This window comes from Indicator indicator, chromosome 24 (assembly GCF_027791375.1).
Source record: "Indicator indicator isolate 239-I01 chromosome 24, UM_Iind_1.1, whole genome shotgun sequence".
Classification (NCBI taxonomy): Eukaryota; Metazoa; Chordata; class Aves; order Piciformes; family Indicatoridae; genus Indicator; species Indicator indicator.
The window spans coordinates 16,054,028-16,067,302 of NC_072033.1; the positions used below are offsets into that span (position 1 = coordinate 16,054,028).

Sequence of the window (13,275 nt, forward strand, 5' to 3'; positions counted from 1 at the left end):
ACCTGGGCAGCTGCTGGGGACTGGCCTGGTCCTGCACCAGGTCCTTAGCAAGCACAAGCTCCTCCAGCTAATCTCATGGCACCTGCTCAGCCTGAGGGCACCACCTCCAAAACCAACTTTGCCTAAAAAGGGTTTGCTTAAAAAACAATCCCAAAGAATGGAGAGGTTGGAGGTTATTTGAGAAAACTAGAAAAAGACCCCAAATCCTCAGAACTTGAACAGCAATTCCTGGCCCTCTGGGTTTCTCTGGCCCTCCTCCTTCCCCCCCCAGCAGACCTGGGCAAGCCACCCTGACAACCATCAAAAGAGCTCCTGCTTGTTTCTGCCACCCAAAGCCAGCACACCACAGGCAGAAGCCAACCTCCTTGGGGCTTGGCCTCTTCCCCCTGCTCTGGATGATCTCACACAGCCCATGGACAACCAGGTCTGGAAATCCTCCTCCCTCCCTGGCTCTCCTTGAGGAACAGGGAGCAGCCACAGCTCCAGCAGCTCATCCAGACCCCTCCTCCACAGCTGGATTGGTGCCTGCTGACAGCCTTCTCCCTGCCCTGTGCCCCTGCTCAGCTGGCAGACAAGGCAGAGCCAACAAGCCAGATCAGAACTCTTCCAAGAGAACAAGGGAGAAAAGCTTTATAAAAAAATAAGCTCTTTTTTTTTTTTAAGTTTGTTTTCTTCTCTTCTCCAAACAGGGCAGAGCAGTTTTGCCTCTCTCCAGGCATCTTTCCTCCTCCTCCTCCCCTCTGACCTGCACCTCCTGGTCACCAGGAGCAGCTCTGAGCCTCGTTCCCCCACGCCCCTCGTTGCAGCAGGGCTGGAGCAGAGGCAGGTGCACCCAGAGCAGCAGGGCCAGCGTCCCTCCAGGCAAGTCCCCCCCAGCTCCATCACTTCTGCTCCACCTCCTCGGCCGCCGCAGCCACCTGGAGGGCGCCGGCAGCGCTCTGCTCCTCCCCCGGCCCGGCCTCGGGGGTGCCGGAGGGGACGGTGACCACCGTGCTGCCGCAGGGAGCCACCTGTGCCACGTTCTGGATGGTGGTGCCCAGTCCTGGCAGCGTCAGCAGCTGGAAGGGGCTCACCACCTTCACCACCGTGCTGCCGTCCTGTACCGCGGCTGTGCTCAGCACCGCCAGGTTGGAAGCGTCCGGATGGATCTCCACTGTCCCAGGGAAGGTGGAGCCGGCAGGGGCCAGTACCGTGTAGCCCCCCAGCAGGGGAGAGGCTGGGGAGCTGCTGGCAGCGGGGGGCTGAGAGGGGCTCTTCCCCAGCACCGAGGGTGGGAGGGTAGAGACCACTTTGCCAAGAGGGAGGTTGGTGAGCTGGGAGACTGGCATGCCGGGGGACACCGCCAGCTGGGCTGGCTGGGACAGGACTTGGGAGGTGATGGCAGCCGGTCCAGAGGTGGCCCTGGTCAGCCTGGGACGTTTCAGAGGCGTGGGGACAGTGACAGGCGTGAGGGTCATCAGGACGTTGTTGAGGTGCTGGGATTTGTGCTTCAGCTCCTTGGCTCTCTTGCGGTGCTCATCGCACTGCTGCTCCAGGGCTGCAGGGGGGAGAATCACAGAATGGGCTGGGTTGGGAGGGACCTCCACAGGGCCTCCAGGCCAACCCCCTGCACCCAGCAGGGACATTCTCCACTAGAGCAGCTTGCTCACACAGCCTTCTCCAGCCTCAGCTTGAGCATGGAGGGTCCCAACCACATCGCAAGGCAACAGGTTTGGCTCAGCTGGGCCCTAGCCAAGCTTCCCAGGCATGGTGGCAACGCTTGGAGAAGCAGCAACCACAGAGCCACAGATTGCATTGGGTTGGAAAGGACCAGCAAAGGTTATCTTGTCCAATCCCCAGTCCCACCACAGCTGGTTTAGCATCCACCAGCTCTAACACAAACCTCCCTTTCTTACAGCGGAAGGCAAGACCCTGAAATCGTGCCAGGGGAGGGCTCAGGTCGGTGATTAGGAAAAATTTCTTTGCTGCAAGAGTGCTCAGGGACTGGCACAGGCTGCCCAGGGAGATGGTGGAGTCCCCATCCCTGGAGGTGTCCAAAACCCAGGTGGCCATGGCACTTTGGGATGTAGTTTAATGGCCATGGGGGTGTTGGGTGGAAGGTTGGTCTGGATGACCTTTGGAGGTCACCTTAAGGGCTTTTCCAAGCCTATCCATGCCTCCATGACCCCCCCGGCAGTGGTGAGCAGTGCTGGGGCCATACCTGCCAAATCCCTTGTGTACTGCTCCCTGGAGCGATCCATCTGACACTTGTGGCTGGCCAGGACCTTCTTGACCAGATCCAGCATCCCAAAGTTCTGGACTACGTTGTTGAGTAAAACAGCATCTTAAAGACAAGAGAGAGAGCTCTGAGGAGAGGACAATTCCCTACACACAGTGTCCATGCTTGGCAAAGAGCTGTACAGCAGCTGAGACAGCCCAGGTCTGCAGCAAGGCAATGCCAGAGGCTGGAGAAGAGGACACAGCAGAAGTCATGAGAAAGTGCAGGAGGTCACCAGTGTTTATATAGAGCCCTCTCCTGCTTAGCTGGGCTGATAAGAAATCTGCTGGCACAGTCTCTGCTGCTGTGTTGTCATCCCAGTGACCTAAATTCCACCTCAGTTCCTGATCCCAAGTCTGGCCAGACCCAGAGGCAGCAGATAAGAAGCTCCAAGAACTGGAGAACTGAAGCCACCTGAGGTGTCCCCAAGCACAGTCAAAAAGCTGCACAGAGAGCAGCCAGAAATGGGACTGAGTTATGATGAATAACTGCCCAGGTGGGCAAGAAAGCCACCAGCAGCCTGGCTTGGATCAGCAATGGTGTGACCAGCAGGAGCAGAGCAGGGATTGTCCTGTACTGGGCATTGAGAGGACACTGAGGGGCTGGAGCAGGTCCAGAGAAGGGCAACAAAGCTGGGAAGGGTCTGGAGAACAGGGCTGGGGAGGAGCAGCTGAGGGAGCTGGGGATGTTCAGCCTGGAGGAGGCTGAGGAGAGACCTTCTGGCTCGGTACAATTCTCTGAAAGAAGACTGAAGCCAGGTGGGGGTTGGGCTCTTCTCCCAAGGAACAAAAGGAAATGGCCTCAGGTGGTGCCAGGGGAGGCTTAGGTTGGACTTGAGCAACAATTTCTTTCCCAAAGGGATTGTCAAGCAGGGCAAAGACTCTGATGTCCCAGGGTGCCCAACCTAGTGCAGTGACAAAGGTCTGAATAGGCAAGGCAATGGTCCTCAACGACCCTCTAACAGCCCTGTACTACTTCTTTGTGGGGCTCCAGGCCACACCTGCTCCTTGCACACAAACTAATATTAGGAAGAGATAAATTCTGGGATGGCAGGATTGGGTCTTTTCCCCCCAGTCACCCTTTTGGACTCACCTGCACCCAAGAACAAAAGCCCTGGAGTGATCCCCTCAGACCTCACCGGATCCAAGGATGATTTCCAGTCTCAGTATCCCCTTTTCCAGCTTCAATCCCTTCCCCCTCATCCCATCACTCCCAGCCCTTGTCAAAAGTCCCTCCCCAGCTTCCTTGCAGCCCTCTTCAGGTACTGGCAGGCTGCTGTAAGGCTCCTCACCACCCAGCTGCAGCGGGGGATCCTGTGCTCGCTGCTGCAAGCCTTTCATGGTCTCCAGCAGCTCCTGGTGGAACTCCTGGATGACTTCCTCCAGGAGCCCCATGTCCTTCAGGCCTCGCCAGAAAGCAAAGGTGTCATCTGCAGAGAGAGGGCAAGGGAGAACCTCTCAGTCCTCAGAGGGGGCTGGCAGTGGGGAGCTGCTCTGGGCTGCCCTCCTGGCCCTGACCAGGGTGATGTCCTGCTGGGCTGCAGGGACAGGGTGAGTGGGTGGCCATGCACCTGAAGGAGGGGAGGGTGAGTGACAAGCTTTCCCCATCCTGTCACACAGAGCCAGGGCCATGATGTTCAGGAGTGGCCTTTTCCCCCCTCCACTTCAGGATTCAGATTAGGAGGGGAAGTGACCAATACTCTTTTGGAAGCACAGATCTCCTGGGTGCTGCCAGGCCCAGTTCAGAGCAACAGGAATCCTTTTATAAACCCTCTGAGTTTCAGGCTGGTGTTCCCCTAGAGCCACCCCAAGCTCTTGGCCTGATCTTTAGCATCTCAGTGCTCAGGAACAACTTCATCCCAGGAGGATGCCACAGTTGGACCACACACAGGCAGGACAGAACAGCACCAAAAGCATAATCCCAGTGGAGATCCTGGCTCCTCATCCCTGCTGTTTCCCTCCTCCTCCACCCTCCCCTGCCCTGTATTGGAGGAGCCTGGTGGGATCCTCAGCCCTACCTCCAACGGTGGTGCTCCAATCGCTGGCATCCTCACAGGTTTCTATGGTGATGGTGGCTGGGGATCCATTCACTGCAACCAATAGCAAAAAAGAGAAGAAAAACCCAATCCAAATCCTGCTTTTCTCCCCTGTGCTTGCTTTCTGAGGGAAGCAGTCCCCTGCTGCATTCCTCTGACTGCTCCTTTCGCCTGCACACCACCGCTTGGAGCTCAGCTCAGCTCCTGGGGCTGAACAAAAAAAGGAGGATTTTACCCCAGCAGATGGTGCAGCCACACGTGGATGCTGTGCCAGCAGCACTTGTTTGTTCCACATGGGAGCACAGTACCCCAGGGATTCATTCTGCAGCCCTCTTGCCCACGAACAGAGCCAGGAGCAGCCTTTCCCTCTGCCTCCTCCTGCACACACACAGCAGCTCTGCTCAGGGCAAGTGTCACACATTCAGAGCCTGAGGTTCTGGCAATCCAGGCTAGGGGGGTGAGGAGGCTGAGAGCAGCCCTGCAGAAAAGGACTGGGGGTGCTGGTGGATGAGAAGCTGGACAGGAGCCAGCAGTGTGAGCTTGCAGCTCAGAAGGCCAATGGCAGCCTGGGCTGCATCCAAAGCAGAGTGGCCAGAGATGGAGGGAGGGGATCCTGACCCTCTGCTCTGCTGAGACCTCACCTGCAGGGCTGTGCCCAGCTCTGGAGCCCTCAGCACAGATGGACATGGACCTGATGGAGAGGGTCCAGAGGAGGCCACAAAGATGATCAGAGGGCTGGAGAACCTCCCCTATGGGGACAGGCTGAGGGAGCTGGGGGTGCTCAGCCTGGAGGAGAGAAGGCTCCAGGGAGGCCTTAGAGCTGCTTTTCAATACCTGCAGGGAAGCTACAGGCAGGCTGGGGAGGGACTGTTCAGAAGGGGCTGTGGGGATAGGACCAGGGACAATGGCCTGAAACTGGAGCAGGGGAGGTTTAGGTTGGACATCAGGAGGAAGTTCTGCAGTGAGGCTCTGGCCAGCCTGATCTAGTGTGAGGGGTTGGAACTGGATGATCCTTGTGGTCCCTTCCAACCCTGACTGATTCTATGATTCTAAATGCTCAAACAGGCTGCCCAGGGAGGTGGGGGAGTCACTATCCCTGGAGGTGCTCAAGCACTGTGTGTGGCCATGGCACTTGGGGACTGGCTGGGGGTATGAGGAGAAGGAAGGGGCAGGGCTGGCTGGCAGAGGGTATGAGGAGGAAGAAGGCCTGTGCATACCATCCGTGGGAGCAGGAGTCAGTGGGATGTACTCAGTCGAGGTCTGACTGGTCAAGGACACCCTGGCTCCTGTCAGGTCGATTTTGGTGCTCCTGCAGGTGTTGGAACAGACCTTGGTGTGCTGGTAGAAATCCAGCTCTCCTGAGTCCATGATCTTCCTGAAAGGCAGGCAGCAAGCACAGGGACAGGCAGGTCAGTGAGCAGGGAGCCCCAGCAGGGAGCTGGTAACCCTACTGATGAACCAAGACAAGGCCCCCATGAACGGGGCTGATGACCCAGCTCAGGTCCCTCAGCTTACACAAAGGAGGTTGCAGCACTGGATTAGCATCTCCCCAGCTGTCTCCAAAGCATCCCCAGACTCTCCTGGCCCACAGGCACCTGAGCTTCCCCAGCTTGGCTCCTGTGGGCTGCTGGCCTTGCCTTCACACATTCCCCCTGAAGGTTTTGCTCCTTTGCAAGCCTCACCCTAGCAGAAGCCCTGTGATGCAAACTCTACCTGGAGCCAAAGCTGCTTAGAAGGAAGAAGGGGAGAAGCAGAATGATGTCACCTTGTGAGGGGAGTACAAACCACTGACAGTTGCTGGGGAAAGAGGTGATGTTTTTTATCCTGCCTACAGGCAGAGAGAGGCTTTAATTAAATCACAGGCTCAGGCTGGTGGTTCAGGAAGACCAGAGAAGAATTAAATTACTGTGGTTAAGACTAGAGAAGAGAAAGCAGCTTTAAATAAATCCATGGCACGAAGGAAAAAAGGGCTGCAAAGCAGAGCTGCTGCAGTGGGAGTGGTGGGGGATGTCCACCAGACTGACTGCCAAGGAGCTGAGAATCTGGAGACAGCAAGGCCTGACCACCAGTGGCCATCAGAGCTGCCAGTGGCCTTGTGGCAGCTGGCTCAGGTCCCAAACACACCAGGAAGGCGTCACATAGAATGGGTTGGGCTGGAGGGGACCTTAAAGGTCATCTAGTTCCAAGCCCCTGCCATGGGCAGGGACACCTCCCACCAGCCCAGGTTGCTCAGGGCCTCATCCAGCCTGGCCTGGAACACCTCCAGGGAGGGGGCAGCCACAGCCACCCTGGGCAGCCTGTGCCAGTGTCTCTTGCCACTGGACAGACCCCATCCAGGGTATTACTCAAACCTGGTGGACCTACTCTCTCAGCAGTGAGGTGACCATACTGAAGGCTCTGTCCCAGCCCTGCACTGCCCCCAGAGAGGAGCAGTGCTGCTGCCAGGCAGAGGGGCTCACCGCAGCATGATGCCGTTCATCCGGATCGCTCGCTTCCAGTCCTTCAGGGTTGACTTCCCTGCCAAGTGGACAAACTCCTTGGGGCTGATGAGGTGGTCATCAAACTGCAGGAGGCAAAGGGCAACATCAACAGGACGAGCCACAGGTCCCTGTGGTTGTGATTCAAGCAGCAGAGCCGGGGCTGGCAGTGGAGTGCAGCCTCAAGGTGCTGCTGGAATGCCACCGTCAAGAGATGGCTGCCAGCGTCACAGCATGGGGTGGGCTGGGAGAGACCTTCAAGGGCATCATCAAGGCCAACCCTTAACCCAGCACTGCCAGGGCACCACCACACCCTCAGCACCACATCTACACAGCTTTGAAACCCTGCCACACCTCAAATCCCCTCAGCAGGCTGAGGCCCTGCACAGACACCAGAGATGGCTTCTGAGAGCAGCACTCAGAGTGTGCTCCTGAAACAGTAACCATGAGGAAGCCAGGATATGGCAGAAGCTCTTCAGTAGGTTCCCCACCCATGAACTTCCACAAACTGTCAGCTTTCAAACTGGGCACAGAGCCTGGAAGGACTCTAATGTCTCAAGCTCTCCAATACTGGAGTTAAACTGAGGCAACAGCTCTCCACCCAGGACCACTCAGCTTGGCTGAGGTACACCTGGTGTTGGACTTCTCAGCCAAGCTGAGTGGTCCTAGGTGGAGAGCTGTTCCTCTCCCACCAGGTTGTGGAAGCAGCTTAGCAAAGCTCACCCAAACCAGAAGGAGCCAGGCAAGCCTTCAACAGAGGCATGGAAGGGCACAAGCCCAGCACTGATGCCCTTCCTTCTCACCTGCACACACTTGACATTGATCCCAGGGCACACAAACTTTCTCCAGATGAGGTTGGCTTTGCTGTCCCCACAGGTGATGGGGTAGACAATCTCTGCCTCCAAACTGTCCTCATCTTCAGCCATCTTCACTTCTCACAGGGAACAGAAGAAGGGACAGATCAAACAGAAACATGAGTCACAGCCCCAGGTCCACACACACAGCTGAAGCACTTCTGAAGGTCAGCCTTAAAAACATCCAATGCAGAGGATATGTAATGGAGCTGGGATGGGGTTTGGGGACACCACTTTGCTCCTAAAGCCTCCAACCCACCTCCCCAAATTTCTCAGGCAGAACAGTTTGAACAAGGAGCTTTATCCTGAAATCAGTGGCCAGGGTTGAAAATAATCCAACTCTTAATAACAATGAGAAGAAAGTTCTTCAGGACCTGAAGGCCACCTCTGGCTTGGGAGTAAAACCATCCTGAAGTCAGCTCCAGCCCAGCTGGTCAGAGTTTTGGCTCAATGCAGTCATTTGCAACCCAAGCCAGCAGAGTTTGCTGCCAAGCTGACATCCTCAACAGGAGCTGGAAGGGCAGGAGCTGCTGGTGGCCACACACAGGGCCTCACCCTTGCACCAGGAGAGGGCAGCAGCAACCCAGGCAGCAGCTGCCAGCTTCCTGCCAGTCACCCACCCCCTGCAGCTCACTGCAGGGTCCTGGGTGCTGGGGAGAGCATCCCTGGCAACCCCCCAGGAGAGCAACTCCAGGAGAGCAACCTTGATACCCTCAAGAGATCATCCTAAAGAGATCACCCCCAGGAGAACATCCCGAGTACTACCAGGAAGTCAGCCCCAGGAGAACATCCCTGATACCCCTAGGAGATTATCCCCGGGCCTCCAGAAGAACCTCCCCAAGGACAGCATCTCAGGTGCCCCCAGGAGAGAATCATCCTGGGCCAGCCACCAGCTCTGCACAGCAGGGGCCAGACCCTCTCGGCCAGCACCAGCCCAGGCTTGTGCCACACTGGGGTGGTGGAGCTGGCAGAGCTCAAGCAAGGGGCTCCAGCATGGGCTGAACCTACCTAGGACTGCTTCCTTCAGATGGGTAGAGGCTGTAAAGGCAGCAGCAGCTGCAGCAGCTGCATTTTCTGTCTCCAGAGTGTCTTCATTTATGTCACCACTGGGAAGAGCATGGGAGAGGCAGAGTTAAGCCATGTGGAAGAGCCAGCCCCACCCCCAACACCCCATGGAGATGTTGCTTCAAAGTCACTCAGGCCACATTTTCCCACCAGAGCCAGAAGCCAGCTCTGCTTTGGGAGCCTCAGCTCCCTTTTCCTGCAGGGAGATGCAGACCCCACAGCAGCAGGACCACCACTGCCAGCAGCTCTGCCTCGCCCCCTTTCAACCCCAGCCCCATGGAGCTGCCTCCAGCATGAGCCAGGCTGGGGAGCTGGCATGGGGGGGTGCTGTCAGCATGGCTCCTCACTCAGAAGTCACTGCCAGCCTCTGGCAGCTTGGCCTGAGAAGATTCCTCCAGGAAAAACATCTGGGAAACATGCTGAGGCTGGTGGGCTGGTGAAATCCTCTAGTACATACAAAGCTCCCAGGAGCAGGACCTCCAGGAGCTTCAAACACACCATAAAGGAGTCTGGCAAAGCCCAAGAGCAGGTCCATGAGCAGAGGTAACCCAACATGAGCTACAGCCCCTCATGATCCAACCTGAACCCCACACAACTCATCACACCCAAGATATTAACTCACAGTTGGCTGCTCAACTGCTTTCACCCTCCCCACCCCCAAGAGCTCCAGCTTCCCTTGGTGCTGTACTGCTGGAGGCAGAGCTGGTCCTGCCCAGCACCTGCAGCCTTGCTGTTTGCTCACTCCAGCTCTCCCTGGGAGATGGGAAAGGTGTCTAGGGCTGTGACCAGGGACATGCTCCTCACCACCTCAGCTGGGAGGGTCCTGCACGAGGAGGAAGCCTCCTTATGGATCCAACCTGTGCATCACAGCTCTAATTCCTCATGGATTGTAAGGAATGTTTTGCTTTGCTGTTGAAGGTGCCCAAGTATCACAGCAAGCTTGTCCTGGAGGGGCAGGGAAAACAACTTCTGACCCACAGCAGCAGACAAACTTTCTAAGGAAGGATCCAAGGAGACAACAAAGCTGAGACTCAGCCTAGTCTGAGTGGCTTAAAAGATCTGAGCAAGAGGAAGTGGCCTCAAGTTGCACCAGGAGAGGGTTAGGTTGGACATGAGGAACAATTTCTGTCCTGCAAGAGCGGTCAGGGATTGGAACAGGCTGTCCAGGGAGGTGGTGACACATGGGGCCATGGTCTGGTAGCCATGCTAGTGTTAAGCTTGAAGGTTGGACCTGATGATCTTCAAGGTCTCTTCCAACCCAAAGAATTCTATGACAAAGGTCCTAGTGACTCACTGGCAACCACATGTCCTACCCATGGTGCCACTGGGACAGACAAATTCAGGAGTAACTGGTTTGTAACTCCAGGCCTCCTAACCCTGGAGCTCCAAGGGTGGAACTGCAGCCTCAAAGCATCCCTCCCTTCGTCAGCTGCAGGGCAGGAACCTGGTGTGGAGCAGCCCTGAGATCAGGAACCTGCGTGGGTGGCTGCTCAGCCTCCCTGGGTGAGTAACCAGAGGAGCAGAGCTAAGGCAGCTCCAGCTGTGGAAAGAAGACACCAGGGGATGTCACGCTGCCTCTGCAGCTCCCAGACACCAACCACCCCAGTGTCAGGCACAGGAAGGTGGAGGGGACAAAAAAGGACTCCTAAAGGTCAACCCACAGCTAACATCTGCAGGCAGGTGAAGATTCCAGCAGCCACAGTGAGGACCCCAAAACTGAACCCAGCATTTGAGGTGTGGCCTCACCAGAGCTAACCACAACAACTCCCCTGGTCCTGCTGTGAAGGTCCAGGGCTGTCACTGAGGACCTGATGAGGAACCAGAGACTGCCCAGGCACCACTGAGGTGCCCACCATGAGAAGTGATGCAGAGGATTAAACACACCCAAGACCAGCTGCCTACAACCAGGGGTGGGAGGCTGTCCAGCATGCTGCCTTGGTGTACAGCAGCCCCAGCTCTTACCCATGCTGGGACAGGTTGGTAGTGACCAGCACTGTCTTCACCTCCTCCACACCACCTCCATCCACTGCTCCATCAGGTGTGGTCACCACCACCACCTCCTCCATGTGAACGCTGACGTCCGGAGTCGCCATGGCAGCGATGGGCAGCAGGGCCCTTGGTCACCAGCTGCCTGTGGAGACACCAGGAGAAGACCTCTGAAACTGGGAGCACTGCAGGGAGGTCTCAGCAGAGTGGAGCAGAGGGGCAGAATTCCCTCCCTGCCCCTGCTGCCCACACTGCTGGGGATCAACCCAGGACACTGTACTGAGAACCAGGTGACCACAAAACATCTCCTGGAGTGTCTGCAGCACCACTGCAGCCTGCTTGGGGCTTGACAACCCTCAAGGAGAAGAAATTGTTCATGTCTAACCTTAACCTCCCCTGGGGCAGCTTGAGGCCATTTCCTCTTGTCCTGTTCCTTGGGAGAAGAGACCAACCCCCACCCAGCTCCAGCCTCCTTTCAGGGAGCTGTAGAGAGCCAGAAGGTCTCCCCTCAGCCTCCTCTTCTCCAGGCTGAACACCCCCAGCTCCCCAGCTCTGTTCTGCAGACCCTTCCCCAGCTTCCCTGTCCTTCTCTGGACCTGCTCCAGTACCTCAGTGTCCTTCTTGGAGCAAGGAGCCCACAACTGACCCCAGGATTTGGGGCCTCACCAGGTGCCTCACACTATCCCTGCCCTGCTCCTGCTGCTCCCACCATGGATGATCCAAGATGGCTCACATGAGCCATCACCAACTGTGGGTGGCTGGAGCAGGCCAAGAGCTGGTGGGGAGCCCCCCAAGTCCTACCAAGTCTTAGTGTATCCTAGAAAGGTCCCCTCAGGTCACCTCAGATGTCACTGAGCGAGCACCAGGGCAGATTTGGGGTGAGATAGGATAAAAAAACATAAGCACTAAATAGTGCTTCACTGGGGAGGGGTTTTGGGGGTGATACTGACAGCAAGGGGGTGAGGGAGACACTGCTGGGGACAGGGGGGAATGGGGGGTGGGCACTGGGTGCAGCAAGCAACAGGGGTACACAGATGAGGGGACTGAATGGGGAGGGAAGGGGGGGACAAATAGATCCCAGCACAGGGGTGCATGAAAGGGGACACATGGGGGGGGTGTCTCTGACCGCACAAATGGGGGGAAGTTGTACGGGGGGGGTACATGGGAGTGGGGTGCATGGAAGGGGGATGGGGCTTTACATGGAAGCCAAGGGGGAGATCACACTGGGGGGTTGAGAAGGGATAGGTCACACTGGGGTGACTCCTCATGCTGGGGGAGTGGGGGTGGGTTACACAGTGAGCTGAGGAGGGGGTCACAGGGGGAGTGGGTTACAGGGGGTCTCTCCTCATGCTGGGGGGGTGGGTTACAGGGGGTCTCTCCACATGCTGGGGGGGTGGGTCACAGGGGGTCTCTCCTCATGCTGGGGGGGTGGGTTACAGGGGAGGTTGCAGGCGGTGGTGGGGGTGTCACAAGGGAGGATCGAGGGTCACACGGGGATGATTCCTCATGCTGGGGGGGTCGGCTGGTCGCACGGGGAGCTGAGGGGAAGAGGGGATCGCGGGGGGGTTCTGCTCATGCTGGGAGGGGGGAGACCCACGGGGGGGTGCAGTGGGAGGGAGTCCCACGGGGGGCGCCTCCTCATGCCGGGGGGGTTTGGTGGTAGCTGCCTACATCTCCGCACGGCCCCACGCAGGCAGGCCCGGGGTACCCCCCAGCCCCAGCACACACCGTGCGCGCTCCCGCCGGTGGGAACGCGGAATGGGGGAGGGAGAGAAAGGGAAAAGGGGGGCACGCGTGGGCGCGCTCCCGCTGGCGGCGGCGGGTGCGCGGGAGGGAGGGAAGGCGGGAGGGGGGAGGAGGAGGAGGAGGAGGAAGGGAAGGGGGGGGGACGGCCGGGCGCTGCCGCCGTCTCCTGCCGCTGCCGTAACGTCCTGACGCTCCGCAGGGACCCGGCGGCCGGACGGCGCGTACGGAGGGAGGGGAGGGAGCGGGGAAGGAGGCCCCGCGGCGGGGCCCCGCCACTTACCTCAGCCCGGGCTCCCGCTGCCCCGGCGCCGGGCTCGGCTGGCGGAGAAGGGCTGCGGTGGGTGCGGGGAGGGAAGGGAAGGAGGCAGGGTGAGGGGTGTGCGGAAAGGGGGAGCCGGGGGAAGAAGCGGGCGCCCCCCGCGCAGGCGCAGCAGGGCCCCGGCAGCGGCTCCCGGGACTTATTTGGCGGGGCCGGCGCGGCCCCAACTGCCCGGGAAATAGGGACCGGGAGCGCGCGGCGCGCATGCGCGGGGAGCGGCGGGGCGAGGGGAGCGCGCCCGGGGGCTGCTGCTGCTGGGGAGGGGGCGAGCACGAGCCGCTGGGGCTTGCTTGGCTTTGGCGGGGCTCTGCCTGCCCCACGGTCTGCTGCGCGCCGCCCCCGGGACTGCTGTGCGCACACCCCCTCCCCCCAGGGCCCTGAGTGGACCCTGCGTCTGCGTCTTGCCAGTGCGGGTGGTGGGACACTGGCACAGGCTGCCCGGGGAGGCTGTGGCTGCCCCCTCCCCGGAGGTGTTCAGGGCCAGGCTGGATGAGGCCTTGAGCAGCCTGGGCTGGTGGGAGGTGTCCCTGCCCAGG

At 58.7% G+C, this 13,275-nt stretch overlaps 1 protein-coding gene across 1 annotated transcript; it reads right to left on the reverse strand.

Moving 5' to 3' along the window:
- Positions 1–881: 881 nt before the first annotated feature.
- On the reverse strand, positions 882–10,787 carry GMEB2 (glucocorticoid modulatory element binding protein 2). The gene is made up of 9 exons (XM_054391948.1): positions 10,651–10,787; positions 8,632–8,729; positions 7,573–7,700; positions 6,752–6,855; positions 5,510–5,667; positions 4,275–4,346; positions 3,549–3,686; positions 2,201–2,323; positions 882–1,537 (listed from the first exon to the last, which is right to left on the reverse strand). Exons 1-9 carry the CDS (start codon positions 10,779–10,781, stop codon positions 882–884), a joined length of 1,608 nt encoding a protein of 535 aa, XP_054247923.1. The 5' UTR covers positions 10,782–10,787.
- Positions 10,788–13,275: the final 2,488 nt, after the last annotated feature.

Bases quoted from the DNA above. Each gene is read 5' to 3' on its own strand.
- GMEB2 (XM_054391948.1), bottom strand. From the start codon at position 10,781: ATGGCGACTCCGGACGTCAGCGTTCACATGGAGGAGGTGGTGGTGGTG. The intron at 5,668-6,751 runs GTGAGCCCCTCT...CCTGCCTTTCAG, and splicing joins ATGAACGGCATCATGCTGCG to GAAGATCATGGACTCAGGAG. The intron at 1,538-2,200 runs GTATGGCCCCAG...TCCCCCCTGCAG, and splicing joins GTACACAAGGGATTTGGCAG to CCCTGGAGCAGCAGTGCGAT.